The sequence below is a fragment of the Stenella coeruleoalba genome, assembly GCF_951394435.1.
Source record: "Stenella coeruleoalba genome assembly, chromosome: 19".
NCBI classification, from domain to species: domain Eukaryota; kingdom Metazoa; phylum Chordata; class Mammalia; order Artiodactyla; family Delphinidae; genus Stenella; species Stenella coeruleoalba.
Window position 1 is genome coordinate 39,672,256 of NC_137165.1, and position 27,954 is coordinate 39,700,209.

The following is a 27,954-nucleotide window of genomic DNA, read 5'->3' on the forward strand; positions in this document are numbered from 1 at the left end:
TTCCCCAAGTGATTCCAGCTTGCAACCTGTAGCAGATGCCCTAATAAGCAAGTAGTTCCTAAACTTTAGCCTCCATTAGACGCTGGGGGGCTTGTTAAAGCAGGGGTCCGCAGTGCCTGGGCCTCGGACCAGCAGGCGAGCGAGCGAAGCTTCATCTGCCGCTCCCCATCGCTCGTGTTACCGCCTGAACCATCCCCCACAACCATCTGTGGAAAAATTGTCTTTAATCCCTGGTGCCAAAAAGGTTGGGGGTCACTGTGTTAAAGCACAGTTTCTGATTCAGAGCTGCAGAAGGCCCTAAGAATTTATGATTCCCAGGTGCTGGTCCAGGGTCTTCGTTTCTGTGCGAGGGCTTTCTCTAGTTGCGGCGAGCGGGGGTCACTCAACGTGGTGCGCGGGCCTCTCTTGTTGCGGAGCACAGGCTCCAGACGCATAGGCTCGGTAGTTGTGGCTCACGGGCCTAGTTGCTCCGCGGCATGTGGGATCTTCCCAGACCAGGGCTCGAACCCGTGTCCCCTGCATTGGCAGGCAGATTCTCAACCACTGCGCCACCAGGGAAGCCCGAGAACCACTAGATTTTAAGCTAAACATTTAGATGGAGAACCGGAGGCACATAGAGGTGACTTGTTAAGTCAGCAACATAGCTAGTCAAGGGAGAGCTAGGACAGGTGTGTCGGGTGTGTGGCTCCCAGCAAGTGTTGGTTCTACGCGGCTGGAGAAGTGAGGGGCTGTTGGTCCATTCCTCAGCGAGTGTGGTAATGGCAGCTGACAGGCAGATGGTCCGGTGCCTGTGCTCTTAACCATTGCTTATTAACTGCATCTGAGAGTGGGTGACCAAAGTCATTGACTGTTCTTTCCCCAAACTCAAGCCATACCCTGATTTAGCCCAAGCAGCCCCTAAAACTGGGACCAAAACCTTTTAATTATGAAAAAGATAGATAAAAGGCTTATTTCCGAAGGACTCATACATAACAGGTGTGTACACAAACCTTTTTTGAATTTTATTTTTTTCCTCGGGTTGGAGATTCACCTTAACATGCATGCATCTTAAAACAGTAACAGGGTCTCGAACTGTTCCGAGCAGACATTAGACAAGCACAGGGGGTTGAAAATTCCTATTTAAAAAAAATGGAAATTGCAGTGGGAAATTGAGAAGTCACACGCATATGGTGGGGTGGTCGTTTATCCTGCTCCCCCAAAAGCTGAATCTGAACTTCATTCACATTTTTTTATTACAATGACCCGACCTGATGCTTGGGTGTGCTGAGCCGCACCAGGCCTTCCCCCAAAGGTTGTTGGTTCCCACTTCCTCCCAAAATGGCTCTGAGTAAGGGGAAGGGGCTCCTCTGGAAGTTTCCTCCCCAGCCTCCAAAGGATTGCCCGCCGGGGACAGCCGATTCTCCTCGTCCCTCTGGAGACACTCTTCATAAGTGGCACGTTTCAGAAGAAGGCCAGGGCTGTGTCACAAAGCCGCCTGCAGATGGCTGGTAGATTTGGGGGCAGTTTGAATGTTTTCCCTTTGATTCCTGTGCTCAGGCTGGAGCCTCCTCCCCACATTTCTGCCAGAAAAAAGTGAGGTCTCTGGTACTGGGGGAGCCACAGGTCTAAGGCCAGAGCTTCCTAAGGGTTGTTTTAAACACACTGTCCCTTCTGGCCCCTAACACTTGAGTAGCTCAAATGCTGGGGATTGCTGAAATTTCTTCTCTCCCAACCTGAATTGGTAAAAAGACAATTAGGAGGGTGGGACTGGCTACTGAGAAAAGTCCTGGGTCTTTGGTCCACCTCCCTGGGGCAGGCCCTGGCAGACTGTGAAGAGGGGAAAGTCAGTAGGGCAGGAGTATGTAGTCCCAAGCCCTGAGCGCTACCAGGGTACCTGTTTGAGGCCTAAAGCACAGGCAAGAGAAACAGAAGTAGGAAGAGGGAGAAGGGATGACGAGCTGCCTGTGGAGGGAACCTAGGGAGTGCCACTGAGAGCAGCCACAGGGGCGACTCATAGCACATCCCACAGACCAGTAACCCCTGAGCTAGATAAGGAGACATCGAGCATTGCCTCAGGCTGTGCTTCTGGAACTGCTGGCTTCCTAGCCTGCCCCATAACCCCCAAACTGCAGGGCACAGGGAATGAGCTTGCACTAGGGGACAAAGACTCAGTGGTTTATTAATAGGAACAAGGGCCAAAGGCCGCCTTCTAGTGGTCTAGGTGGAGTTTTCAGAGAACCCCTTACTTTGGTGGGGAGACCTGGGAGACTAGAGTTTTCTCAGCCATAGACTTTCAGAAGAGGGGCAGGGCGGGAGAAGCTGTGACTGGTTAAATGGCAGAGGGAGAGAATGGAGAAAAATCCTGCCCTGTCCCCATCCAGGCCTCACCCAGTCAGCCACATTCTATTCTTATGCCTTTGTTCTTGGGAGACCAAATTATTCTGGGATGCCGTAAGACCATTCAGTTTTTCTTCATGGCTCCAAAGAGTGATGGTGAGGGTAGTCACTTCCCCTCAGACACCTGCCCAGAGAGGGCATGGTGGGACTTGGAGAAAAAACACAAAGGTTTGGGGATGACTTCACTTTCTCTACATTCAGACTGCAAACCAAATTTAACATCTTCATCGTTACAAAAAGAAGAGAAAGAACTTGTATAAAACCAGATAAATAGCTTTCAAACATTTGAAGCCAAAGGAGCTAAAGGACCACACCCAAGGTTTCGAAGATAGCACAGAGAATGAGCTTTAAACAAAATTTAAAATCCACCAAACCACAGCTTAAATGTTTTGACCCAGTCAACAATACTGTTAGAAAAACAAAAAGAGCATTTAAAACAGAATGCTACCTCTCAAAATGTAAACAATATACAAAACAAAAACAAAAGCCCACAAAAACTCGATGTTAAAGAAGTTAGATACCTGGTAGCTCACCTTCAACTGAACACAACTGGTTACACTTTTCGTACACATGATGGCGACATGATCAGCAGACCAAATGCAGGAAGCCGAGGGAGCCCAAGGTTGTGGAGGCTGCAAGAGGACAGCCTGAAAAGCTTGGGAGATGCTGGGCTCGCCTAGGAGCAGATCCAAATTTTCATTCTTGATTAGGAGGTGGGGAAATCAAGTCCAAACATTATTCCTACTAATCCCTTCCTAAGTCAAATTTGTTTTCTCCACGAGCCACTTGGTTCCAAGTTCTTCCGGTCACTTCGCGGTCTTGCTGCTGACGTTCAGAGCTACCTACAGCCCCTTCCTGGGGCCAGGGCAGTTGTTTGGCCCCTGTCTGCCTCTTCCAGAAGGGTTCCAGCAGCCCCAGTAGAGTCCAAGAATGCGGTCTCCATTCCTCCCTGACCTAAATACCGTGGGTTGGGCACAGAGATGGTGCTTGTTCCTGCTCCAGAAGCTGAGCCTGGCCAGGTTTGCAGGGAGCCAAGGAAACCAATCCATTCATTCAAAATGGTTCCACACACTTTCCTTCCATTTGCGGAGTTATCTACAGGTTTTACCGTGTCTCATCCCAAGACCCCAGTTCCTGGTGAGATGGTGAGAAGACGCAGGAATGTACCTCCCCCAACACAGGGCTGTCTTCTCTCCTAGCCAGACCAGACTGCTCTGACGGCATCGCAGAAGGACACAATTCTGAGGCTTAGGTAGCCGGCTCAGAAGGTGGGTAGAGATCCTGAAGGAAGCTGCAGGATGCCACTCCTGAGGAGGCTTGCGGGTGGCAGATCTGCGAAAAGTCTGGGGGGCCATCGAGGAAAACCAGATCCAAGGTTGGGGCCAGGTTGAATCGCACATCAAGCCTCCAAATTGGATTTCCCAGGTCAGATCCTCAAGTGGCTCAGAAGCAACCTCAGGCTTGGGTGCCACGCTCCAAGGTGGGGGGCACCACTCCCTGCTGGCCACAACCATCCAGGTGACAAACCACAGGGAGGCAGATTACCTACATGGCAGCCCTGGGAGTTGAAGAGGTATCTCTGCAGGGAGCACCCCAGGCACATGGAGATCTGCCCCCAACTAAAAGCTCACCTACAAATGAGAGTGCCTGGGAGAAGGTCAGAAGGAAGTAAATGGATGGAGGGCATAGGACCTCATTCGATACTCATCAGCTTTGCTGGGCTTTCCCAAGGGGAAATAACCGTTTAATAAGCACGAGGGTCCTGTTATAGCCAAAGGTGCTTTCTAGTTCCTCTTGACTCAGTGGGAGGCTTTACAGAGAAGACATCTGAACTCCAGGAGCCGAGAGAGCCCAGGAGCTTGGGTGGTGATCATGGGGTTCTCTGAGAACCAGCTGTCCAAGAGCCCAGCAGCCCCCGACCCCTTACCATCCCATGAGGATGAACTCACTCCCCTCTGAGATCTTTGATTCTGATCCAAGATGCCTGATGTTGATCTGGAGTGTTCCTTCGGGAAGAACAGCACTTAGATGGAGGAATCATGTAACATTTCACTTGGAGCTGAGGCTGAAAAAGTGGAGGAAGCTGTGCACAATACTCCATGAAGTTAAAAGTTAACCTCGACAAGATCAAATGCAGCAGGGAGGGCAGAGGCGTCTAACCGCCTCTCCTGTGGCACCAGAGCGCTTTGCTCTGAGAGGACCCTTCGCTGGGTCTATGGGTGCTTCTCTAATCGAAGGGAAGTGAGAGCAGGTCAGGGATGGGGAGGGTGGATAGGGTGATGACATACATCGTTATAAATAGCAAATCCGGAGCAACGAAATTTCAGAAACAAAACCCAAATAAACCCACAAAGTCATCTCTAGCCCCAAGGTATCTTAAAAAGTTACAGGGTAACAAAAAGGAAACCCCTTTTTAACCTGGGTCAAATGGGGGGGAAATCAAGGGTAAGCAGGTGAGGTTACATCCTGTGAGCACGCGCACACACAGCACATCCCCTCCTCTCCAGCTAGTCTCTTCCAGTGTCACAGGCTGCAGTCGCATTGCTAAAGCCCTCCCCTACCCGCCACTCTGCTCCCCACCCTCCCATCCAGCCCAAATAACACCCTCTCCCTCTTCCAATCCCCGACCCCACATCCAGCACTCTGGCTCTGGCTGAAGGTAGAGGGTAACTACGTCAGGATGTTGGACATGAACTCGTTGAAGCGTTTGGAGTACTGCTCAGGGTTCACAGTTGAGATCTCCGCTCCCGCCTGTAATACACAGAGGCCCTAATCAGGAGGCTGTACCTAGGAGGGGCCTGGGTATTCAGGAGCCTCTGGCTCCACGTTAGAGTTGAATACTGCCCCCCGCCCCCAACTGGGCAGGCCACCTTGAGAAATGGTTCCCATGTCTCAGAAGTGCCCTGGCCCCGCTCCTCTGATTCACAATCCCAGGGCTGCTCCCACTGAAGCAGGAACAAGACAATGGGGAGACGGCAGAGGGGCCCCAGAGCTCTGGGGGGCCCCTGTTTAGAGAACAGTAGCTTGAAGCCCATGCGGAAACAGGCCTCTGGCGAGCAGTGTGGGCATGTAAACAAGGCTATTACTGGCGGTCAACAAGATGCACGACATGCCCAGCAGCCCTGGGGGAAGGAGCCAGAGAACAAAGCAAGTTGGGCATATCAGCCAGCTGCAGGGAGGGGATGGGACGTAGATGGCAGAGAAAGAACACAAGGCAACCAGGCAGGCTGCTCTTCCTGGTCCCTGTCCTGGGAGAAGGGGCCACGAGAGCATCCCCTTCGAGCAGGAGGCCTCCCTGGGGGTCTGAGGCCCCACCCCCAGGCCCGGATGGAGACACGAAGGACTCACCCTGGGGGTCTGAGGCCCCACCCCCGGGCCCGGATGGAGACACGAAGGACTCACCCCGTGTTTCACTGTTTTGGCAGCATGTGCAGCTTTCTTCTTAGCATCGTACGGCGTGAGGATATCGATGATGGCCATGAAGTAAACCTCCTTCTTGGGGGCACCTGAAGCGGGAGGGGAAGCAGGAAAGGAGGAAGAGCAGGGAGAAGAGCAGAAAGCAGCTGGGTCCATACATAACCCTCCAGATACGACACCCAGATTCATCCCTATCACTTTGAATGTGAGGAAAGGAATGACCCATGGAGTTCTTCTTAGAAGCTTTCATAGCTCTTATCTTATGTGATCTTCACAGCCACCCTGTGGGGTTGACGTGACACCGTTTAGGAGGCTTTGTCCATCCCATGAACCAGAGCCAAACCAGGCCTCAGCTATCCAGGACAAGCAAAGAGGTGAAGGAAGGCCTGACAGAGAAGGACCCCAGCGCCCCAGAAGACAGCGTTACTGCTGGTGACCCAGGATGGAGGCAGAAAGGGGCCAAAGTCAGCAGTTACTAAGATGGAGGCCCACTGAAGAGGGGGAGGGCGGGTAGGATGAGGGCTGGGGGCAGGGCAGGCAGGCAGAGGTGCCTACTTACTTTCATGGCTTTTCATGGCATAGACATCAACAGAGGGATCAAATTCCCCAGGACCAAAGAACCGGGGAAAGCTGAGGAGGTTGCCAGGGCTGTCCGGAGGTGTGCCGTAGGAGCAGAGCAGGCTGCCCCCCGCCCCGTCGTGCTCACACTCCTCATCCTCCGCCCGCTCCTCCACCTCCATCTCCTCCTGCTCTGCCCGGTCCACATCGTGGATGCCCACCAGCAGGCTGTAGTCCATGATCTTCAGCTGGGCCAGGAACTAGGGCGTGGGGGGAGGAGAGAGGGAAGGAAGAGGTTACAAGGGACATCTGGAGAGGCAAAGTGGCATCTGGAAAGGAGAGAAAAGGCATTCCTTTCAACTTAATTCTCCCATTCTGAAATACAGCAGAGAATAAGACATCAGAGCCTCTGCCCTCAACGAGCTCACTATCTAATGGAGAAGACAGTCACTCCACAAGGGCGAGGAGCTGTGGGAGTCGACGGCAGAGGGGAGAGGGCCTCCCTGAGGAAAGGAGTTGAGCCTGACCCAATGAATGAAGAGCAGTCAGGCAGGCAGAGGCTGTGGGAGTAAAAGTAGAAGGAGCACTGCAGGAAGAGGGAAGAGCCGACTCTGTCTGGGATCAAGAGGTGAGGTGAGGTGAGGTGGAGGAAAGAAAGAATGGAACGCTGCACTGCGCATTTCTCATCCATATAACAAGTGCTGGGAGCAGGATGGTATCTAAGTCTCCTGAGCCAGGACTCAACGACTTGGAGAAGAACAAAGAGCGTGGGAATGATACAGGGTGGAAATGGCCAACTGGCATTCCAGTTTAACTAATGTGACGCCACAGCCACTGGTCCAAGTCCTCTGTGAACTAGCCAGCAGCCACCATCAGCCATGTGCCAGGCATCCTGCCATGGTCACAAATGAACCTGCAGCACTGCAGGAAACTGTCTGACTGACTAGACGGAGAATCATAATAGGACCAGAGGGGCTCTATGCACAGGCCCAGAAGACAACTAAAAGCATAAGAAGCCCCAGTGGTAGGAGATCAGCAGAATCTCCTCAGGAAAGAAAGGTGAGGGGCACCATTGCAAGCACCTCTGGACAATGCCCTCTGAAGGCCGAAGGAGAAGGGACCAGTGTCCCAGAAAAGAGAGACTCTGTGAGCCGCACCCCCTCCCGTCCATCTGCAAACATTTATAAAGTAACATGCAAGTGAAAACAAATGAATTGTGTTAACTGCCTTAAATTCTTCTTGAAGGCAGAGTAGGGAGAAAAGGAGGAAAAGGAGGAGAAAGACTCTGGACAAACCAAATGTCAGAATAAAAGCACAAACGTAGTAGGGGGTGGTTAAGGTAAAGCTTACTAACAAAAATAAGTCTGTTAAACCCATGTTCGCAGGAGCATTATTCACAATGAAGCAATCCAAATGTGAGGGTTGATTTTATGTGTCAACTTGACTGGGCTACTGGGTGCCCAGAAATTGGGTCGAATATTATTCTGGATATGTCTGTGAGGGTGTTTATGGATGAGCTTAACATTTGAATTGGTAAATTGAGTAAAGCAGACTGCTCTCCCTAAAGTAGGTGGGCCTCGTCCAATCAGTCGAAGGGCTGAGAAGAACGAAAAGGCTGACTCTCCTGTGAGTAAAAGGGAACTCCTCCTGCCTAACTGCCTCTGAGCTGGGACATCAGTTTTTTCCTGCCTTCAGATGCAGACTGAAACATCAGTTCTTCCTGGGTCTCAAGCCTGCTGGCCTCTGGACTAAAGCTACACCATCAGGTCTCCTGGGTCTCTAGCTGGTCAACTGCAGATCTTGGGACGTGTCAACCTCCATAATTATGTGAGCCAATTCCTTACAATAAACATCTACCTATCTCTCTACACCCCATTCTGTTTCTCTGGAGACTAGAAACTAGATTAATTAGTTAACCTTAACTAGTGACCAAGTGTCCATCAATGGATGAACAGGTAAACAAAATGTAGTATATTCATACAATGGAATATTACTCAGCCTCAAAAAGGAAGGACATTCTGACACATAGCACAACATGGATGATCCTTGAAGACATTACGGTAAGTGAAAATAAGCCAGACACAAAGGACAAACACTGTATGATCTACTTATATGAGATTCCTAGAGCCGTCAATTTCACAGAGACACAAAGTAGAATGGTGGTTGCCAGGGGCAAGGGAGAAGGGGGAATGGGGAATTAGTGTTTCCTGGGTACAGAGTTCTCGTTTGAGAAGATGAAAAAGTTCTGGAGATGGATGGTGGGGATGCTTGCACAACCATGTCAATGTACTTAATGCCACTCAACTTCAAAATGGTTAAGATAGTAAATTTTATGTTATGCATATTTTACCACAATAAAAAAAATAAAACATTTGCTGAAGTTTATAGAATTTGGTTTTAATGAACAGGCTCCCAACTGATTAAAATAGGAGACACTGGGACTTCCCTGGCAGTCCAGTGGCTAAGACTCTGTGCTCCCAATGCAGGGGACCCGGTTTCTATCCCCGGTCAAGGAACTAGATCCCACATGCCGCAACTAAAGATCCCGTACGCAGCAATGAAGCTCCGCGTGCTGCAACTAAGACCTGGCACAGCCAAATAAATATTAAAAAAAAAAAATAGGAGACACTGAATTATCAGACATCACATTCATTATTTACCACCTGTCCTCCCCAAAGGAACTTCTCCACAGGAAGTCCTGTTCCAACCAGAATGCTGCTAGGTAAGTGCAGAATCAGAGCCAGAGAAAGGCACGGTTGGCAGATCTTAACAGCTGGTTTCCTGTCACTCTGACAGCTGGATGCCCCCTCCACTACGGGGACACCACCAGAAAGGAAGCTTGAAGAGGGGTTGGAACAGACTAGAGAAGAGATGAGGGAAAGCACTCCAAACCGAGTTACACACGTTCCACTGGCACAAATTGTGTCCCCCCAAATGGAATGTACATTTGCACTAGCTTTAGATGCAAATAACTACCTACATGGCTCAAATCACCACCCTTCCTCTTGTCTACACTCCTGGGAAGTGGTGAATTCAATTTTTCTTAAGATTAAAGAGGTTTCTGCTCTGGGGACAAGGGGAGGTCCTGTTTAACCAAAGTAAAAACGAGGGTAAATATATACCTCTACATCCCGTTTCAGTTTTTCCAGGAAGTTCTTTTTACTCTCTTCTCCCACGTGCAACTTCTGCCCTTCATTGAGGAAGTCATTGTCTTTGAAGGTTGGCAAGTCCTTGGCCTGAGAGAGCAATAGCAGTGTTAGGCTGGTGGCCTGATTTGTTCACCCCAAGGAGTCCTCTGCTGGGGGCAATGGTACAGGAAAGGAAAGGATCCTCAGCACAAAGGTGGCCAAGCTGCCAAATCAACAGCTCAGTCCAGGGGTCTACAGTCCCAGCTTCGGGCAGGCAGGGATGGCAAATATGTAGCACGAGTCAGACAATGAGGACTGACCAAAGGACTTCCTGCTGAGCCCTGAGACTACCTCAGAGCTCAAGCAGCCAGCCACCCACGGATTCAGGCTGGCCTGAGATGGAAACTGCTAGCCCTCCAGGACTACGAAGAACCCAGCAAGGGCAACGGAAAAGGCCGGAGACCAAGGCCTAGGCCAAGGATGAGGACAGACACAAGCTCAGTGACACAGCATTTCACATCAACAGACCGCATGTCTGGGAACTAGGCTGGGGCGGCAGCAGAGGAAGGGACAGGATGGCCAACAGAAGGTGTTTTTGATTCCCAGCGACCCATTCCACAAGTGATCAGCACAGGCCCCAGCATACCTTCTCCTTGTCACTCGCTTCTCTGGCAACAGTAGAACCCTGAAAGGATAAGAGCCATCAGGAGGAGTCCAGCTGAGGCAAATTCCGTTGATCGAAAAAACATGCACCGGTCTTTAGGGAGAGGCAGCAGGTGAACTCAAGTAGGCTGGTTAGACTCCTAGAGGGGCCAGGAGGCAGCAACTTGTTCACTTCCTCTGTCACAGACCGCTTACAGAGCTCTGACTATATACCAGACACATGCTCAGAATATCGGGCTGAATGGAGAGACTCAGTCGCTGCCCTTAAGGAACTCTCCTTCTAACAGGGGAGACAGATAGTAAGCAGGAGTTACACGATTAATTAATCCATTAATTCCAATGGTGCTCAGTGGTACAGGGGAGAAGGCAGGACTCTGAGAGCATGTAGTACAGGGGCAGGGTCCAGACTGGGGAAGGGCGGTGGCCAAAGCCTGCTTCCTAGAAGAACTGATTTTGAGCCGAGCTCGGAAGGCTAAGTAGGACGTAATTAGGTGGGGGAAGGTGGAGGTGGAGAAAAGGGCAGGGAGAGAAAAGATCACAGGCAGCCTATGTGAGATCTGGGGAGGCGGAGAGCACGGGCACTGCAGGAACGGAAAGGAAACCAGTGCAGCCGCAGCAGAGAGAGGGAGAGTGGTGTGAGGAGACAGGAGTCAGGAAGCCAGGTTCAAGAACAACGGAGTGCTGTGGTTCACAGGCACACGTGTGTTTCTGTCCGTGTCTAGAAATGTGCTTGTGCTGTCAGTCCATGGGGCTTGGACAGCTGCCAGGGTGCCTGCGTCTGCACAGCCTGTCCCCGTACTGCTGCCCTCTGTGCGCACATCCCCCTGACAGGGGTGGAAAAACATCAATTGTTACATAAATATGGTACATTGGGGGCTTCAATAACCTCTTGTCACTGTCACCTGGACTTGAGACAGCCTTTGGCTCCTAAGAATTAGGCACATCAACTCCAGAGCCACTTGCCCATGCGAAAACATACACTCCGGCTTTCCCATTATGTGGAAGTTGGAGTCGTGGCCCCTCCAAGCCTCAGGGAGAGGGAGGCCACAGAGCTGGGAAACACAGGGCCCCTTACCTTGAGGTCATACTTGCGGTGTACAGTGAGCCGATGGCTGAACACATTCCTGGTGACCACCATGTAGGTTTCTACGCCGTCCACAGTCAGGCGGTACATGCCCAGGAACTGTGGCAGAAGGGTATTGCCGTGACACTCCACTATGAACTAGAAAGGAAGGCAGGGAAGGAACAGGTGAAGGTGCCAGGATGGACGGGGCTCTTCCTGGGCTAACATGCTCCCTGGGATTCTAGCCTCTAGACCAGTGGTTTCCAAACTGGATTCTGTGAAGTCATGGGGGTTCCTCAGACTTACAACAGGTAACAGCTGCCACCACCCCTAACCGGCAAGGCAGAGGGAGAGGCTGAGCAGGCAGTGCAGAGCCCCTTTGGTTTCATCCGATTGGGATTCTGCAGGAAAATCACTGATCTAGGACTTGCATCTTCTCTGCCAGCCTGAAATGGGAAAGCCAAAGGGCAGAGAGAGGATGCAGAGGCAGGGCTGTGATGGGGTCGCCTGGGAAAACTGAATGGCTTCGTACCCAAAGCTCTCGCCCATGCCAGGCCCCGGGGTTTTCTGCTGTAACTCCCGAAACACCAGAAGTCCCTTTCACCACCTCTCAGGTGGCCAGAGAGAAGCCAGCTTTCCCTGAAGACCCAGGCAGGCTTCGGACAGGCACTCCCTGCCTTTCTCATGGGCAAGTTCCAGATGAGAGGAGAATGGGAGCGGGAAAAGCAGTAGCCCTGCTGAGCCGACAGGACCTCTTTTAGAAGAAATGAGGCAGGTGCCAGAGTGTGAAAACTTTCCAACTCTGACGAGACACAGCTGTTCAACTGGGCCTGCATCCATAACGTGCCTTCATTTCTTTTCTCTTTTTCTCAAGTAGGCATTTCACCTCACAGAAACACGGCCCTGGGGGAGGGCAAGTGCTTGGTTATCAGGAGGTACCTGCCATTACCAAAGAGGACCAAGCCCTCCCCAAGAAGCTCTACCGGGGGCTCCTCTCCCTCTTCCACCAACCCATCCTCTGCTGTTGAGGCTCTTGACTCACCATACCTGGTGGTATTTCTTTAAGATGTTGTGCATCTCAGCCACATCCTCACTTGACACAGTCTTGATCACAAAGCGCCGGTCATAGGTGGTGAGAAAACGTGTGCCGCACCGGCCCTGGCTGTCGCTGTTGATGGGGGCGCTGCGCGTCACTGAATTCTGATGGACCAAGACAAAAGCTGGTCTTGGGAGGGGAATGAAGATTCTGACTTGTATTCTGAGTCTTCTCTTACGGGTCAGACTGCTCTAAGGCCAACAACACTGAGACAGATGGGACCTTACCCACCCCATTTCTCATGGGAAATTCACATCTTTCCCAAAAAGTCTTCCATAAGAGAGACAAGGGTTGTTCCTTACCACCTGCTCCTAATCCTTGACTGGGATGGGAAGAGGACTGACTGAAATATTTCTTTTCATTCTGATCCTAGAGAACTTGCTCTAAAAACTAAAACTCGGCCTCAGATGTTAGGGGCCTCGGCTCTAATCCTGATGCTCACGTGTAATAGGACCTTGGGTGAGCCACGGAACTTCTCTACTCTTGAGTTTCCTCACCTGCAACATGAGATGATTGTCCCAGTCTCTTGGGGGTGACGAAGACAAAGCTTAGGAAATATTCAAGAAGTCAAGCATAAAGGAGGAGTGGACACAGTCATCTTTATCTCCTGTATGTACCCTCATGCTGGAAAACCTTTCCCAAAGCAGGAAGCTGGTCCTCACCACTCTGCCCAACACCTCTCCCCTGACCTCAGACTCCTGTTTGTCTTTGCAGAGCTACGAGGCAGATCCGGGGAGCTTTTCTAGCTCTGTCCCTGCTCCTTCTCGGAGGCCCATTCCCATTAGGATCAGAAGGCAGGAGAAGCCTCAAGCGGGGAGGGAATAGGGGAAGGTGTGAGTCAACCAAAGAGATGTGTTCACCGAGCAGATGCTGGGAAAAGACCTTCGGGAGGTCACAAGACAGAGGGTTGACAAGCATAATTCTACCCCTGCCTCATTTCCAGGCAGCATTTCCTGTCTCTTTAAGTCACTGGTAGTCTAAGAGCAGAGAGTCCCCTCCCTGAACACCATCTTCCCTGCCCCTATTTCAGTCTTGAGCACCATTATTTGCCCAAAAGTCTATTAGAGAAAAAATACAGGATGTGGCTAGATGGCCAAGGGGAAGGGAAAGAGCCACCATGGAAGGAAGATACCCGAGCAACCTTGCCAATAATGGCAAGAAGTTTTCCAAAAACCTCATGCTCCCATCAGGGCATGACTTAGTTCAGGGTCTGGTCCCAATAGGAGGGGCTGGAGGCCCTCCCAGCACCTCTTGGACACGGCTGGTCCTGACTGTGCAAGTCTCTGGCATCTCTTCCTCCTCTCACGTTCCCTCACCCTCCTCTTCAGGAGGCCCCCTGGATGGAGGACAGAGGAGAAGGAGACCCTGCTTCTCATGATCTACTCTGTGAAAGACTTCCTGGGAGCGGGATGGGAGGAATGACAGCATCTTACAAGATGTGAGCATGCATTTTAGATTTCACTAGGCTGTACTCTCCTTTTTTCCCCCAACAGACAACTGAAAATCAGCTGTATTTCTCACTGCTGCACAAGTGAAGTGGAAAATTCTCCCACCTTCACCACCAGGCTGTCTGCCAGGGGAGGAAGTCCAAGGAAGGTGCTGGGTGGAGAAGTAACAGAAGCCCCAGACAATGAGTCAGACTAGAATGTCCCTGATATTGGGACTGATTCCTCCCAATAGGCCAAAGGCCTCTGTGACATGATCACCCCCCGAAGGGGGCAGCTGCCCTGCCATGCCTAGCCCCCCTCCCAACGTTAGGACAGGGGAGTTTAGGAGGTGGCACTCATACCTGGCAAGAAGTTACACTACCCTTGAAGTCTTCCTTTTATAATCTGTCTTATCAGCTTTAAGAGGCCTCATCTCCCGCTGGCAATAATTCTCTCTTTTAAGTCAAACTACGAAGGAGAAGGGTTCTTCAGCCTAGACTGGGAATGTCAGACTAAAATGAAGCAGCTTCCGTAGACCCCTCTCCCTCCCACTGTGCTCCCTCCCAGGGAGAGGAGCCTGAGCCTGTGAGGCATCATGAAAAGCACTTCTAAGGCCCTCACTCCTCCAAGAGCCCACCAACACTGGAGAAAGACTGTCTGGGCTGGAGTGAGACATGACAGGAAGACGCAGCACAAGAACAGTAGACACGTTTGGTTCCCTACTTGTCCTGTGGCTTCCTGACCCCCCTCCACTCCCTAACCCCTACGATTTTGCAAAGACACCCCATACCTGGTAATCCTGATCATCAATCCCAAACCTCTCCCGGAGATTTCGGAACACCATGGGGCAGTACTCCTTAAACTTAAAGCGGCTGGGGAGGTTCTCTCTGGGGAAAAGCAGAGACATGTTCTTGTGAACTTCTTATTCCTCTAACTCATACACCAGGACTTCTCAAAGTGTGGTCCACAGGTCACCTGGATCGGAACAATCTGCAGCACTGAAAATGTAGGCTGCTAAGCCCTCAGCATTCTCGAGGTCAGTCTAGAAATCTGCATTTTTAACACACACTCCAGGTGATTCTGAGCATGTAAAAGTTTAAAAACCTCACATTCCTTGTATAGACTTTGTAAAAATTAATCTAGCTGTATTCTTATGATTTGTGTACTTTTTCTGAGTACATGCTATCTTTCAATAAAATTTACATTAAAGGGAAAAAAAACCTTACCTGCAGAGAAGTGAGACTGAGTGTTGGCCCTACTTCACAAGTGCTGTACTTGCTGCAGGTAGGTGGCCGCATGTGAAGAGCTGCTGTGAGGTAAATGTCAGTCTGACTGCTAAAGGGAAAGGCTTTTCTCATCAAAGGACCCCCCTCCTCTGGAGATGCTCCTATCAATACATCCTGAAGATGGTTACACCCAGCAAGTCCTGCCCTTGGCTTCCACTGGGATGGAAGGAGAGGGTGCTTTAGATTGAAGAGGTCCTCAGTCAACTGACTGGGATCCCATCTTTCCATGAAGCCTCGTTTGCTGGCTGCTGGCAGCAGTCTACGTCCTCCCCACTCCTTAGTCAATCCACAGACTCCCAGGAGGAAGGAGATCACCTTGAAGGGATGCCTCCTCCAAATCCTCCATCTTGACAACAGTCAACCTGCTTGGGAACTCCCTTTCAGAAACATGGCCCTCTGTTCTCATCACAAGGAAAACAATTTTTTTTCTATTTCTTTAATTCTGTGTCTATATGAGAGGATGGCTATTCACTAAACTTATTGTGACAATCATTTCATGACGTATGTGAGTCAAATCATTATGCTGGACACCTTAAACTTACACAGTGCTGTATGTCGATTATATCTCAATAAAACTGAGGGGAAAAAAAAAGAAATACGTCCCTCTGACTACTCCAGGATGGTAGACTTCAAGGAAATAAAAAGCAGTGGCCTCTCATGAAGGCAGGGGCCTGATCTTCTAGTAAACAGCACTGCAGTCTTATAACTAGCATGTAAACAGTTGTTGAAAAGACAAAAGGAATCAAGAAAGATGAAAAAACAAATAAAGATACTGGATGTCCACTTTAGGCCAAGATGTCAATGTGGTGGACACCATGGACCCTGGTACAATAATGGCCACACCTGAGCCCGGACCTCTGGCACAGAACAATCCCCTTTCCTGCCTCACAGGGTAGCACTGCCTCTCTTTCCTTAGGTGGTGTGATACTGGATATAATAACAAATATATATTTAGTCTTTGTCCTTGTTTCTGGCACAGAGCTCCTAAAATCTTTGGAATTTCCTAAGTGGTAAGAGTGATAAAGGTGTCTTGTTATCTGTAACAAACCCCCTTCAATCACACCTGAATTTATGTTAACGAGGTGACTTTTGTTAAGCCTCTAAGGATGGGTGCTCTTTGCCAGGGGAGCCAACCAGGACTAGAGGGTTGGAACTTTCAGTCCCATATCCCTGACTTCCAGGGAGGGGAGAGGGGCTAGAGGCTGAATCAGTCGCCAGTGGCCAGCGACTTAATCAATCACGCTGTCATAAAAAAGTCCCCATAAAAATCCAAAAGGACAGGGTTCGAGAGCTTCCAGGTTGGTGAACACGTGGAGGTTTGGGGCAGGTGGTGTGCCTGGAGAGGGCATGGAAGCTCCCTGCCCCTTCCCACATACCTTGCCCTATGCCTCTCTTCCATCTGGCTGTTCCTGAGTTGTATCCTTTTATAAAAAACCGGTAATCTAGTACGTAAACTGTCTTCCTGAGTTCTGTGAGCTACTCAAGCAAATTAATCCAACCCAAGGGGGAGGGTCATGGGAACCTCTGAGCTACAGCAAATTGGTCAGAAGCACAGGTGACAACCTGGACTGGAGACTGGGGTCCGAAGCGGGGTGGAGGGGCAGTCCTGTGGGACTCAGCCCTTAACCTGTGAGACCTGATGCTAACTCCAGGTCGAGAGTGTCAGAACTGAACTGAATTGTAGGACACCTAGTTAGTGTCCTACAGAATTGCTTGATGTGTGGGAAACACACACATTTGGTATTAGAAGTGAGTAGTGATGTGAGAGTAGAGGAGAAACAGTTTTTCTTCTATACAGGTGGCCACTTAGCAAGTAGCAGCTATGAAGACAGACAGCTTCTAGAATATGATGTTATTACTTACTATGGCAGAGAGAGGCCACTAATGGATTTTTTCAAATCAAGCTTCTCCTCTGGGCTAACAGTCTGGGAATGGTGGGGTGACAGAGCCCAGCTGGTGAGGTGGTGGAGACAGTGAGACAATGGAGAGTGGAACCAGGATTCAAATGCAGAAAGGAAGAGAGTGTGAGCTGCAAATATTTCCTTGGGTGACCCACAGGAGGATGAAAAAGCAAGGCCTCTAAAGGGCTTACAGCAAGCCCCAAACTGTGCCAGGTGAGGCAGCTGCGCCATCAAAGTCCGAGACAAAGACACCAGTGTTAATCCAAGAAGCCACAATGAGCAAAAATGGGAAGAATGATTTTAGATAGCGCCCCTGGGCACCATGCTCAGCCTGTTGTTCACACGCTAGTTGGAAAGAAAGAAGCTTGGCTGCATCCCAGGCCAGGAACATGCCTGGCAGCTTCTTGCCTCAGACTAAGATCAAGATAGGGCCACTGCTGTCAGCCTCGTACTAGATACCTCAGCTCCCGAGCAGCTCACTGTTAACTAAACTGGCCCTAGATGAATCACTCTGGGCTGAGCCACAAGCCCTGAGGGACACTGGAGGTAGGCTGATAAAGGACTGAGATGACAGGACGGCACAAGGGGGAGAGGCACATAATGAATGCATTTTCCCAGCCAGTTTTTCAGCTCTGTGAGCCAGGTGTTGCTGTCACACCCTGCTAGGTGCTTGCCTGTCCTCACCACGGTGAGGTTTGGGAAGCTCTCTGCCTTGAGGGAAGGAACTGCCACAAAACCTGAGCCCACTCAGCAGGCAACTTACTTATTGAAGAGATGATTGTCCACCTTGATCTTGCTGTATGCTTTGAAGTCATCTGGCATTAGCATGACAGGGACAGGGACATTGCTCAGCTCATTGATCTGCAAAGCAAGGGCAAAGTGAGGTTCTCAGCCAAGGCACCTGCCTCAGAGAGAAAATATGCTACACCGTGGATGCCACCATCTCACCAAACACATGTCCATGGATTCCCTCCTTGTCTTTTTTTTTTTTTTTTTCTTTGGCGGTACTCGGGCCTCTCACTGTTGTGGCCTCTCCCACTGCGGAGCACAGGCTCCAGACGCGCAGGCTCAGCGGCCATGGCTCACGGGCCCAGCCGCTCCGTGGCATGTGGGATTTTCCCAGACCGGGGCATGAACCGGTGTCCCCTGCATCGGCAGGCGGACTCTCAACCACTGCGCCACCAGGGAAGCCCCCCTCCTTGTCTTTATTTCTGTTCTTTTCTTCAAATAAGTTCCCAACTTCATCTCTACCTACTGAAATTCTCTCCACCTGATAAGGTCCAGCTCAAAAGGCACCTCCCCTATGAAGCTTTCCATGATTCTCTAGACCATAAATGTTCTTTCCTATCTCGGGATTCCTGAAGCATTGTTTGTATCCATCCTTTGGCCATCTCACAGCCTCCCTCACGTTGCAGTTAATGCTTACAAACCTCACAAGCCTGCTTGACTATAAGCTAGGCAAGATCCTATCACTGATCTTTGTAAGCAAAGATCATCTAATTGACCTTGGAGGCTCCACACATGGTACTTGGCACCACGATTTGCATATGGCAGGTACTATATATGTATTTATCAAATGCAATAATACATGGATCTATGAATAAATATCACCCAACCTATGTGAGTATTAATTGAGGGCTTTGAACATCTTCATTACAATTGGGGATCACTCAAGAAATCAGCCTGGGGCAAGAAAAAAGCTGGATGGGTTTATGTGGGTATGTAACTCTTATCTCCAAAGTAAAGGATTAAATTTAAAGTGAGCAGAAGAGGTAGACATCTGGCCACTGGCTCGTTCTTACTCTCCTAATTAAAGCAGGGCCAGGCCCTAAAGCCGTGTCCTCTCTTGTGCTGAACTGGGGGAGATGCGGGAGGGTGCCTTGCCCCCACTGCAAACAAACCTTCTCATTGTCCTTCATCCCCCCTTCAGGGAGCTGGAGGCTGCACAGGGAACTGGCTTCCCATTGGTGCAGAGCTGAGAGGGCAGCTCCTGCCCTTCCCCATCCCCAGTTTAGCCAATTAGTGGTCTAATTAGCCGCAGATGTCCTCTCCCATCACAGCAGAGTATTTGACATTTGACCCTCAACCCAGTTGCCACTAATGCATTCAGGATTTAGAGAGGAAACCTTAGTCCCGACTTAATGGATAGGGAGCAGGGGGAGCACAGTCTTGTGTCTCCTGGATACTTTCGTTGCAAATCCTATTATCTCAATGAGGCCCCATGTGGCAGTGAGGGAATAACCTAGTCATTAGGACTCCTCCAGGAGCATAAATGGGGGGAAATACCGTGTAATTTGCTGCTCCTTTCATGTTCCAAACCTTTTTTATTTAGAAATGTCAGAGGATGGAGGAAGTTCAAGTTAATGTAGTAACTGGGCTGGGGAAACCATACCTTCCTAGAACTGGTGAAAAACTCAATTTACTCACAGGGAAATGAAGGAAGGCATAGGAGTGTATGTGTATGGGGAGGGGCCGTAGGGTAGCAGTGTAAGTTGGCAGTGGGGCAGAGACAATAAACTGCTGGCATAACTGACTGGCATAAACATAAAAGTACAGCGTGTATGATTCCATTTATATGAAATTCTATAATCTATGGTGACAGATATCCAGTAAGAGGCTGCCTGGGTTGTGAGGGGTGTGGATGATTATAAAGGGACGTAAGAGGCGCAATTCTAGGCTATTAGAAACGTTCTATATGTTGTTTAGGATGATGACTACATGAGTACATCATTTTGTCGAAAGTCCTCAAATCGTACACTTAAAATTCCCAGCATCCAGGTCTGAGATGCCCACCACTGGCTCAACAGCCACAGAAAAAAAGTTCTGCCAGTTACCATTCCAGGGGGTGCTCACAGGGCAAGCTGGTTGTTTAGTGAGCGACTAGAGAGGAAACCATTTCGCATCATTTTTCTGCCAATAGAAACAATTCATTGTAGCTGTCCCACTTCCTTTTTCCTGGCATATTAAGCCTGGCTCTGAGAGTTTTAAAAAGTTAAGTTCTGCCTTTTCTAGCTTATTCCACCATGCTAGAAAGAACATAACACTGGCTCAAAGAATATGGTTTTATACCAAAAGGTTCTAGTATCTGCTACTGATTGATTTGGGTTAGTCTAAAATCCAGACTCTATGCCATGGCCAGGGCTTGTTACTGGGAGAACTAGGAAAGACTAAAACACTTGCTTGCGAGGGGTCAATTGCCCCTTAGCCAGGATGAATTATTCTAATAAGAGCTATTCAGGGATGTTCCATTCGTTAATTCTCTGTGTAATTCTAAGTGCAGCATAGTTTGAATAGTTGTAAGCTGGTCAGTTTTTAGTTCTCAATTCATCTCTATTCTTGACTATAGGAATTTCTAACAGATAATATATTGCTGAACAATCCATAAGCTGAACTACGTAGACTCACCCTCATTTCCACTGGGCCACATGCAGATGATTCACTCTAGGGATCAGCTGTACTATTTTTTCTTTTTTTTAGTTGTGCTAAATTTTACATCCCCAGAGAGTTCTATTCAATTTCAGTTGAACAAGCACTTACCGAAATACCTACTACATGCTTCATTTTATGTTAGGGAGAAGGGGGTGTGCAGCAAGGGAAGCGTTGTGTGCACTGTGCACACAAAAGTGGGAGGCTTATCCTTTTATCCGGGAGATGACACAAACCTATGATACAGTAAATCTGGAAGTCAAGGAGCATTTAAGTAAGTGAGAACACAGGGACGGTGAACAGAACAGCCATGTCAGAGGAGGGTGAGGTTAATATGGTCAGAGTCAGACGCCCAGCCCTTACACCTCAGGCTAGAAACGGAACCTAATGCCCCTCCTGGTATTGCCAAGAGCACTTGACACTGGAAGAACCCACAACAAGATCACGTTACACCCTGCCTAAAAATCTTCCACGGCACCTCACCAACCTCAGGGTAAAGTTTTAACTCCTTCAGCCTAGCAATTAAGGTCTTTCCTGATCTGGCTCAGACTCTGCCAAACTTCTATTCAGTTAACTTCTACTCAGTGTAGCCTTACTATGTGCCAGAAGCTGGGGATACAAAAATGAAAAGATATGGTCTCTGTTTACCTGGGAAGACAGATAACAAATAACAAATACAACGTGATGAGTGCTATAGAGTTATGAATAAAGGTAGACGGAAAAGTAGCTTAAGAAATGACTGATTCTGCCTGGGCATGGGAGAGCTGGTGGCTAGAGGAAGCTATAGAGAAATACCCGTGAGAAAGGCCTACGAGGGTAGTTCTCCAAAAAAAAAAGGAACAAAACACAAAACCCGAGGAAGGGAATCCCAGCTGTGGGAACAGTCAGAAACAAGCCTCAGAGCTGTAAAAGTATACTGCCCGTTTTAGGTAGGCGGGCGGGGGGAGAGTGGCAGGGTAGGACAGAGGTAATAAGTAGTGGAGGGAGACAGTACAGGAAAGACAGGTGAGCAGCCTCACATATTATCAATATTAGTAAATAACAGCTGCTTCTATTTATGGAATGTCTGTAAGTGGCCAGTGCTTTATATTATTATATATATCATATATCTCACATATATATCCTATTCTATATTTCTAATATTTAATGGTCACATTAATTATTATTAATCTGATTTTGCCTTTTGCAAAAGGTTCAAGGCACCTCGCTCAAGGTCACACAGACAATATGTGTAGAGTCAGGATTTGCTCCCAGGTCTGCTGGTGCCCAAACCTGGGCTCTGTTACACTGTGCTGTGCAATCCTTCTTATGGGCAGCTACCCTGGCTAAGGTAGTGTTTTCCATTCCTTTCCTCTGTCCTAATAATCTGCAAGGAAAGTGTTATGCTCATTTTATAGAAAAGGAAAATGAATCTCAGAGAGAAAAATTACTACGCCAAAGCTATACTAAGGGACATAGCCTGAATTTGAACTTAGTTTGTCCACTATATGATAAATTTGGACTTAACTCTGCAGGCAATGGGAAGTCCTCTCAGGTTTAAGTCCTCTCAGGTTTAAGTCTGGGAATTCACATGATCAGATGGGTGATACAGGAAGGTAATTCTGAAATCAAAATCAAGTAAGGATTGGACAGGGCAAAGGTAAGAAGCAGCAAGACCATTTACGGGGCTATTACAATAGTTCAGGTAGTAGACTATGGCAGCAAGACTAGAAGAAGCTTGAATAAAGCTAACAGAATCAGCCAAGATCTCACTAAATAACACTTCTGTGAAAGCTTCCCTGTCTTCCCCAGGTTGAACTAGTTACTCATTCCCATGTGCATCTTTATATCGTAAATATCACATTCGCCTGGGTTATTGTTTGCTTACATGTTTCATTTCTCCACTAGACTGTGAGCCCCTAGAAGGAAGAGACTACCTTACCCATTTTTATGTCCCTAGCAGAATGGCTGGCACAATTAGTTATACAATAAATGTTGGTTGGAGGGATGGATGGCTAGAAAAGGGGGACTGAAAGATGGCTAACACTAGGATAAAAAGAAAAAGAGATAGCAAAGCTGCTGTGACCATGCCTAAGGTTCATGGCCTGGAAGATGGGAAAGATGATTAAGGTTAGCTACTGAGGCTATGACCAGAATGTAAAGAGTCTTAAATGCCAGGGAGAGAAGAATAAAGGAGAGTGACCAAAAGCTTTGAAGCATGAAAGGTTGTGACTAAAGCAATGTTTCGGGAAGACGTGCCTTTCCTTTACTATCTAGCACATTTCTCGGCCAACCTCCTTCACCTTCAGCAGAAGTGCACTTGCGGAATGCAAACTCATTGGAGTAGCACGATAAACAGAACATATTAGGATGGTAAATCTGTTGTATCTCACATCATGTAAGTGGTTTTTGGATTATCCACAAGATGAACTCTATGAGCCATCAGCATAAATAATGAGGAGGCTAAACAAGCTGAGTGAGAAACAACTTAGAAGCAGAGGGTTTACCCTGTGCTGATCCTACTGGACATGAGAATTCAGTCACTAGTTCTAGCCCGGTGAACTGCTGATTCCAGAAGCCTCCACTTCCCTCTGCGACCTTCATAGGGGTTGCTACCCAGGAGGCGCGCGTTGGGCATGCAGGCTTCCTGACATGTCCCAGGGTTCTGTGGGTGGCTCATCAATGGGCTGGCCACCACTGACAATCATTTGTTACCTGCCACCATCAGAAAACATGACGTGTTGGGGAACACATTCCCGAGACCAAGGAGGTCCAAGCGAGATGTGAAACTCCAGAAAGGAAAGGGGCAAGAACAGAGAGCCACAGGTGCCAACAAATCCACCCCTGGGTTTATTCCTCCTTTTTACACCTTGGTTTTTCTTTTCCTGTTTGAGTCCCCAGTGTTCTCTGTGAGGTGGGAAGGTGTGCTGAAGGACAAATTCATCCAAAGGCTTCACTAGAGCAGGAATATTTACTAAAGATTTTTTTTTGGCCACGCTGCACGGCACATGGGATCTTAGCTCCCAGGGATCAAACCCATGCCCCCTGCATTGGAAGCGCGGAGTCTTAACCACTGGACTGCCAGGGAAGCCCCTATTTACTAAAGATTTTTAAAGTAGCAGGAAAAGAGAAAAAGGCAGGGAAAGGAGGTTCTGGGTCTGCATTAGGCAAAGAAAATGTGTGGACAGAATGGGGGTAGAATGTGGGAGAGAACTGAGCAGACTTAAGAATAAATCTGTTCCTCACACCATTCACAAAAATTAACTCAAAATGGATTACAGATCTAAATGTAAGAGCTAAAACTAAAAGAGTTTTTCTTAGAAAACGCTGAGTTTTTCTTAGAAGAAAATATAGGAGTAAATCTTCACGATCTTGGGTTAAGCAAACCCTTCTTTGATATGACACCAAAAGTACAAACAACCAGAGGAAAATAGATAAGTTGGACTTTATCAAAATTAAAAACTTGAGCTTCAAAAGATACCATCAAGAAAGTAAAAAAGGGCTTCCCTGGTGGCGCAGTGGTTAAGAATCCGCCTGCCAATGCAGGCAACACAGGTTCAAGCCCTGGTCCGGGAGGATCCCACATGCCGCGGAGCAACTAAGCCCGTGCGCCACAACTACTGAGCCTGTGCTCTAGAGCCCGCGAGCCACAGCTACTGAGCCTGCACACTGCAACTACTGAAGCCCACGTGCCTAGAGCCCATGCTCCACAGTAGGAGAAGCCACTGCAATGAGAAGCCCATGCACTGCAACAAAGAGTAGCTCCTGCTCGCTGCAACTAGAGAAAGCCCACGCACAGCAACAAAGACCCAACACAGCCAAAAATGAATTAATTAATTAATTTAAAAAGAAAGTAAAAAAGATAACCCAAAGAATGGGATAAAATATTTGCAAATCATGTATCTGCTAAGGGACTTGTATCTACAATATATAAAGAACTCTTACAAGTTAATAATAAAAAGACAAATAGCCCAATTTAAAAATGGGCAAAAAGTAATTGGCAAAGGATCTTAATAGATATGTCTCCAGTGAAAATATACAACTGGCCCAATAAGCACATGAAAAGATGTTCAACGTTGTTAGCTATCTGGGAAATGCAAATCAAAATCACAATGAGATACCATTTCAAATCCACTAGGGTGGCTGTAATGAAAAAGACAGACAATAACAAGTGTTGACAGGATGTGGAGAAATTGGAACCCACACACACTGCGGGTGGAAATGTAAAATGGTGCAGTCACTTTGAAGAACCAGTCAGGCAGCTTTCCAAATAGTTAAACATAGTTACCATCAACTTCCCCTATTCCTTCTAATCACTGGGATGAGGCTTCATACATACCCGGTTCCTAAAATGGCCAACAGGTTATCAAGCCAGGTCTGCCTCCTCCGGTCTCCACACCCCTCTCCCAAGCCACCTCTTCCCTAACTCCAGACCCTCTGGGCTGTATTTCATTCACTAAAACTCTGGTTTTCTCTCTCTATTAGTTCTCCCCTGACAGATCCAAAGTCTTCTTATTTTTTTCTCCCTGTTTCCTACACAGTCTTCCTCTGCAAAGTCCAGGGGCTGCATCTCTTGTCCACAAGAGGAGCTCCTGTTACAACACTGAGTTCAAAGGCCTCTTTTTCCACCCAGAAGTAAACCAACCACCTCATGAGAGAGTATGTAACTGACTTGTACTACAGATAAAGACATATCCATCCTTCATGTCTCATATACCATCAACCATAGACCCTCACAGCCTAAATGCTTAAATGGGTGAGAAACTAAAGAATCAAAGAAAAGGTGGTATCTGAAAACTTAGACTGCAAAAAGTTGCAACGATGGGCTTCTGAAGGAAGGTGACCTCCAAGAAAGGCCATCAATCCACCAAAACAATGTGGTCCTGACCCCCTTGAGAACTGCAAGATTTTATAGTCTTCTGGGGAGATGCTCCATTTCCCAAGGGGACCCACGAAGTCCTAGACCTTATTGCAGGCTAAGCGAAAGCAAGAAAACTTTTGACTAACTGAGCTCCAAAGCTCGGCCTGTCCAGGGCAGTGGTGCCCAGTGCATCTCCCCCTGAGGTGTTCGCTCATTATGTCCAGAGGCTTGGGTCTTGCTTAAAGTCAATGCCTTCCCAGCTAGCTCTCAAACAAACTTTCTTAAAGTTAGCAAAACTAGAGGGTGACTAGGAATCACAGATGCCTCTTCATCTGCCAGAGACTCATTGCCTGCCTATCAGAAAACCAAGCACCACATACACTCCTGGGAACTGGCAGGCACAGGCACACACTCCTGACCGTAACATTCAGGTTCTCTAACAAGACCATAATTCCCATCTGTCCTGGCACTTGGATGAGAGGCAGGACAAGGAAAAGGAGGCAAAGAAAACGAGACCTCCTATTCAAGCACCACCATCGGCCAACACAGCCCACAGTACTGGACAACGAGCTGCGTCTTTTGTTGTAACCACAGGCGACCTAATCCTCCATCCAGGGCCTCCATTTCTTCACGTATAAAATAAGGGGCCCGAAGTCCCTTACGACTAGCTGTAACATTCCTGACTCTCAGACCTCTACCAATTCTCCATACAGACAGGATGCTTTCTAGTGAGAAACAAGCTGCACAACAAAATCAAGGATTGATTTCAAGGCAGGGACACAGGGTTCACATTTTGATGACCCAGTTTCCCTTGCAATGTTGTCAGATGACCCCTGAGGCAGCAGGAAGCAGTGGCAACAAATGCTGCTGGACTACTGAATCAAAGCAGCTCCCAGAAGTCTAGGCATTAAACCAGCGGTTCTCCCTACCCTGGCCAGGATGTCCACCTCAGTGGGGTTACTGAAAACAGTAACCTGCCCAAGACCCCCATGTGCACTTCTGTATTAGCAGTAAGGATCTAAAACCCCGGCTCAGACTATGGTTCATCAATCTCCAGCCAGAGGCTCTTCTAGAAAAGCAAAGCAAAAAGTCCTGCTGGCCCTGCGCCCCTTTGTCATCATTTGGTCTTGTGGGCAATTTCAAGTGCTCAGAAAAGTCAGGGAGCCTAAAGAACTGATATTCACGGGAAACTCAAGCCATTAGCTTCATTTTTCTCATTCCAAACTTTTAGTTGGTGAAGCTGGCATTTCAGGTCCTCTTACTTCCTCTTCTCATTTCCGGTGTAGGGACTCAATGAAATGGTCAGAACGCAAGGAGCAAGTGGCTGGAAGAGAAAGAAGATCCCAAACAAACAGGACACAAACGAAGTCCTCCAGATCAAACACTGTGCGGGGCTCCAACTTCCTAACAGGAGCTGTTGGCCAATCTCAAAACACCCCAAGGATCCAGGAAACCTCTCTCTCACCTTAATCACTGTCCATTATCACATCCTCATGACCATACAGTAGAAAGCTCAGTAACTGAGAAGTCAACATCTTTGACAAGAACACCACAGTATTCAGGAAGACACATCATTTCTACTATGAGTGGTCCTCATAAGCAGGCCTCACCTTCTCTCAAATGGTTACATTCTCCCTTCTCCCTAACCCAGGAAGACCCTGGTAAAGTGTCTGTGGTCCAAGGAAGCCTGTGCTTCTTCAGTTGATACATCTCGTTCAAGAAGGAAAAAAGGAAACCCAAGGAGGATTTCCAGTCAGTGGCCAGGAGGTCTGGAGGATGGGGAAACTCTGAGCAGTCACACCAACCAAACGACCAGAAATAGAGGAATACTCAGGCAGGCCAGTGCCACCTGCCCTGTCAACTGGACAGTGAGCTAGGCAGCCAATTATAAGGAACATGGGGGAAAACAAATGCAACAAACGGGGTGAGGCGAGAAGAGAGGAAGAAGGGATGAAAGCCATTCCACCCCACCCAGGCCTTCCCTCTGCGCTCCAGGAGCTGCTCGAAGCCAGACGCAGGAAGCTTGAGGGACTGGAGAGGAGGGAACGACGCGACGGCATACCACCGACGGTGACACCAGGCCTCGCGTGGCGCGCGGGGAGGCACACCCGGCCGGGACGGCGTGCAAGGGTGGGGTGGGCGTGCAACTGGCTTGCCAAGGGGTTGCAGGCGTCACTGGCGGGGCCCGCCGGGCAAAGGCCCGGGACTGCGGGGGGCGTGAGCACGCGCGGGGCCGCGCTCGGAGGGGCGCGCGCCGGGGAGCTGGTTACCGTGTGGTTCACCCCCCACATCAGGACGCTGAGGATCGGCTCGCTGGCCCGAAATAGCTTCACTTTCTGGCACACGAAATGCTTCTTCTTGGTCTTGGTCTTGCTGGCGCTGAGCGGCGCCACCGCCACCGCCGTGGTGCTGGTGCAGTTGGACGACATGCCCGGGGCGGCGGCGGCGGCAGCGAAAGGGGGGGCGTCCGAGACGGCACACAAGCCAGCGGTCCCAGGCCTCCCCCGGACCGATCCCCACCCCCGCTCCCTCACCGCGCCATGGTCGCGCCCGTCCCGTTACCTCCCCACCCCGCCCCGGTGGTTCCGTCCGCCCCACGCTCCGCCCTTCTCGCCCCGCCCCAGGGAGCCGGCAGGCCCGCTCCGCACCCCGCCCCCGGGCGGTGCAGCAGCCCCGCAGTCACCAGGCCCTTTCCTCCCCGCCTGGGTGGTATCGCCCGTTTTGGGGAGGCAGCGGCCGCCAGGCCCGCTCCTCCTTCCCGGGCCTGACAGGA

General features: G+C 49.2%; 1 protein-coding gene across 1 annotated transcript; it reads right to left on the reverse strand.

The window, feature by feature from the left end:
* Positions 1–890: 890 nt before the first annotated feature.
* Positions 891–27,780, reverse strand: PIP4K2B (phosphatidylinositol-5-phosphate 4-kinase type 2 beta). The gene is made up of 10 exons (XM_079905946.1): positions 27,452–27,780; positions 17,679–17,776; positions 14,519–14,615; positions 12,253–12,405; positions 11,218–11,364; positions 10,126–10,164; positions 9,474–9,587; positions 6,353–6,611; positions 5,779–5,882; positions 891–5,127 (listed from the first exon to the last, which is right to left on the reverse strand). Exons 1-10 carry the CDS (start codon positions 27,608–27,610, stop codon positions 5,047–5,049), a joined length of 1,251 nt encoding a protein of 416 aa, XP_079762072.1. The 5' UTR covers positions 27,611–27,780; the 3' UTR covers positions 891–5,046.
* Positions 27,781–27,954: the final 174 nt, after the last annotated feature.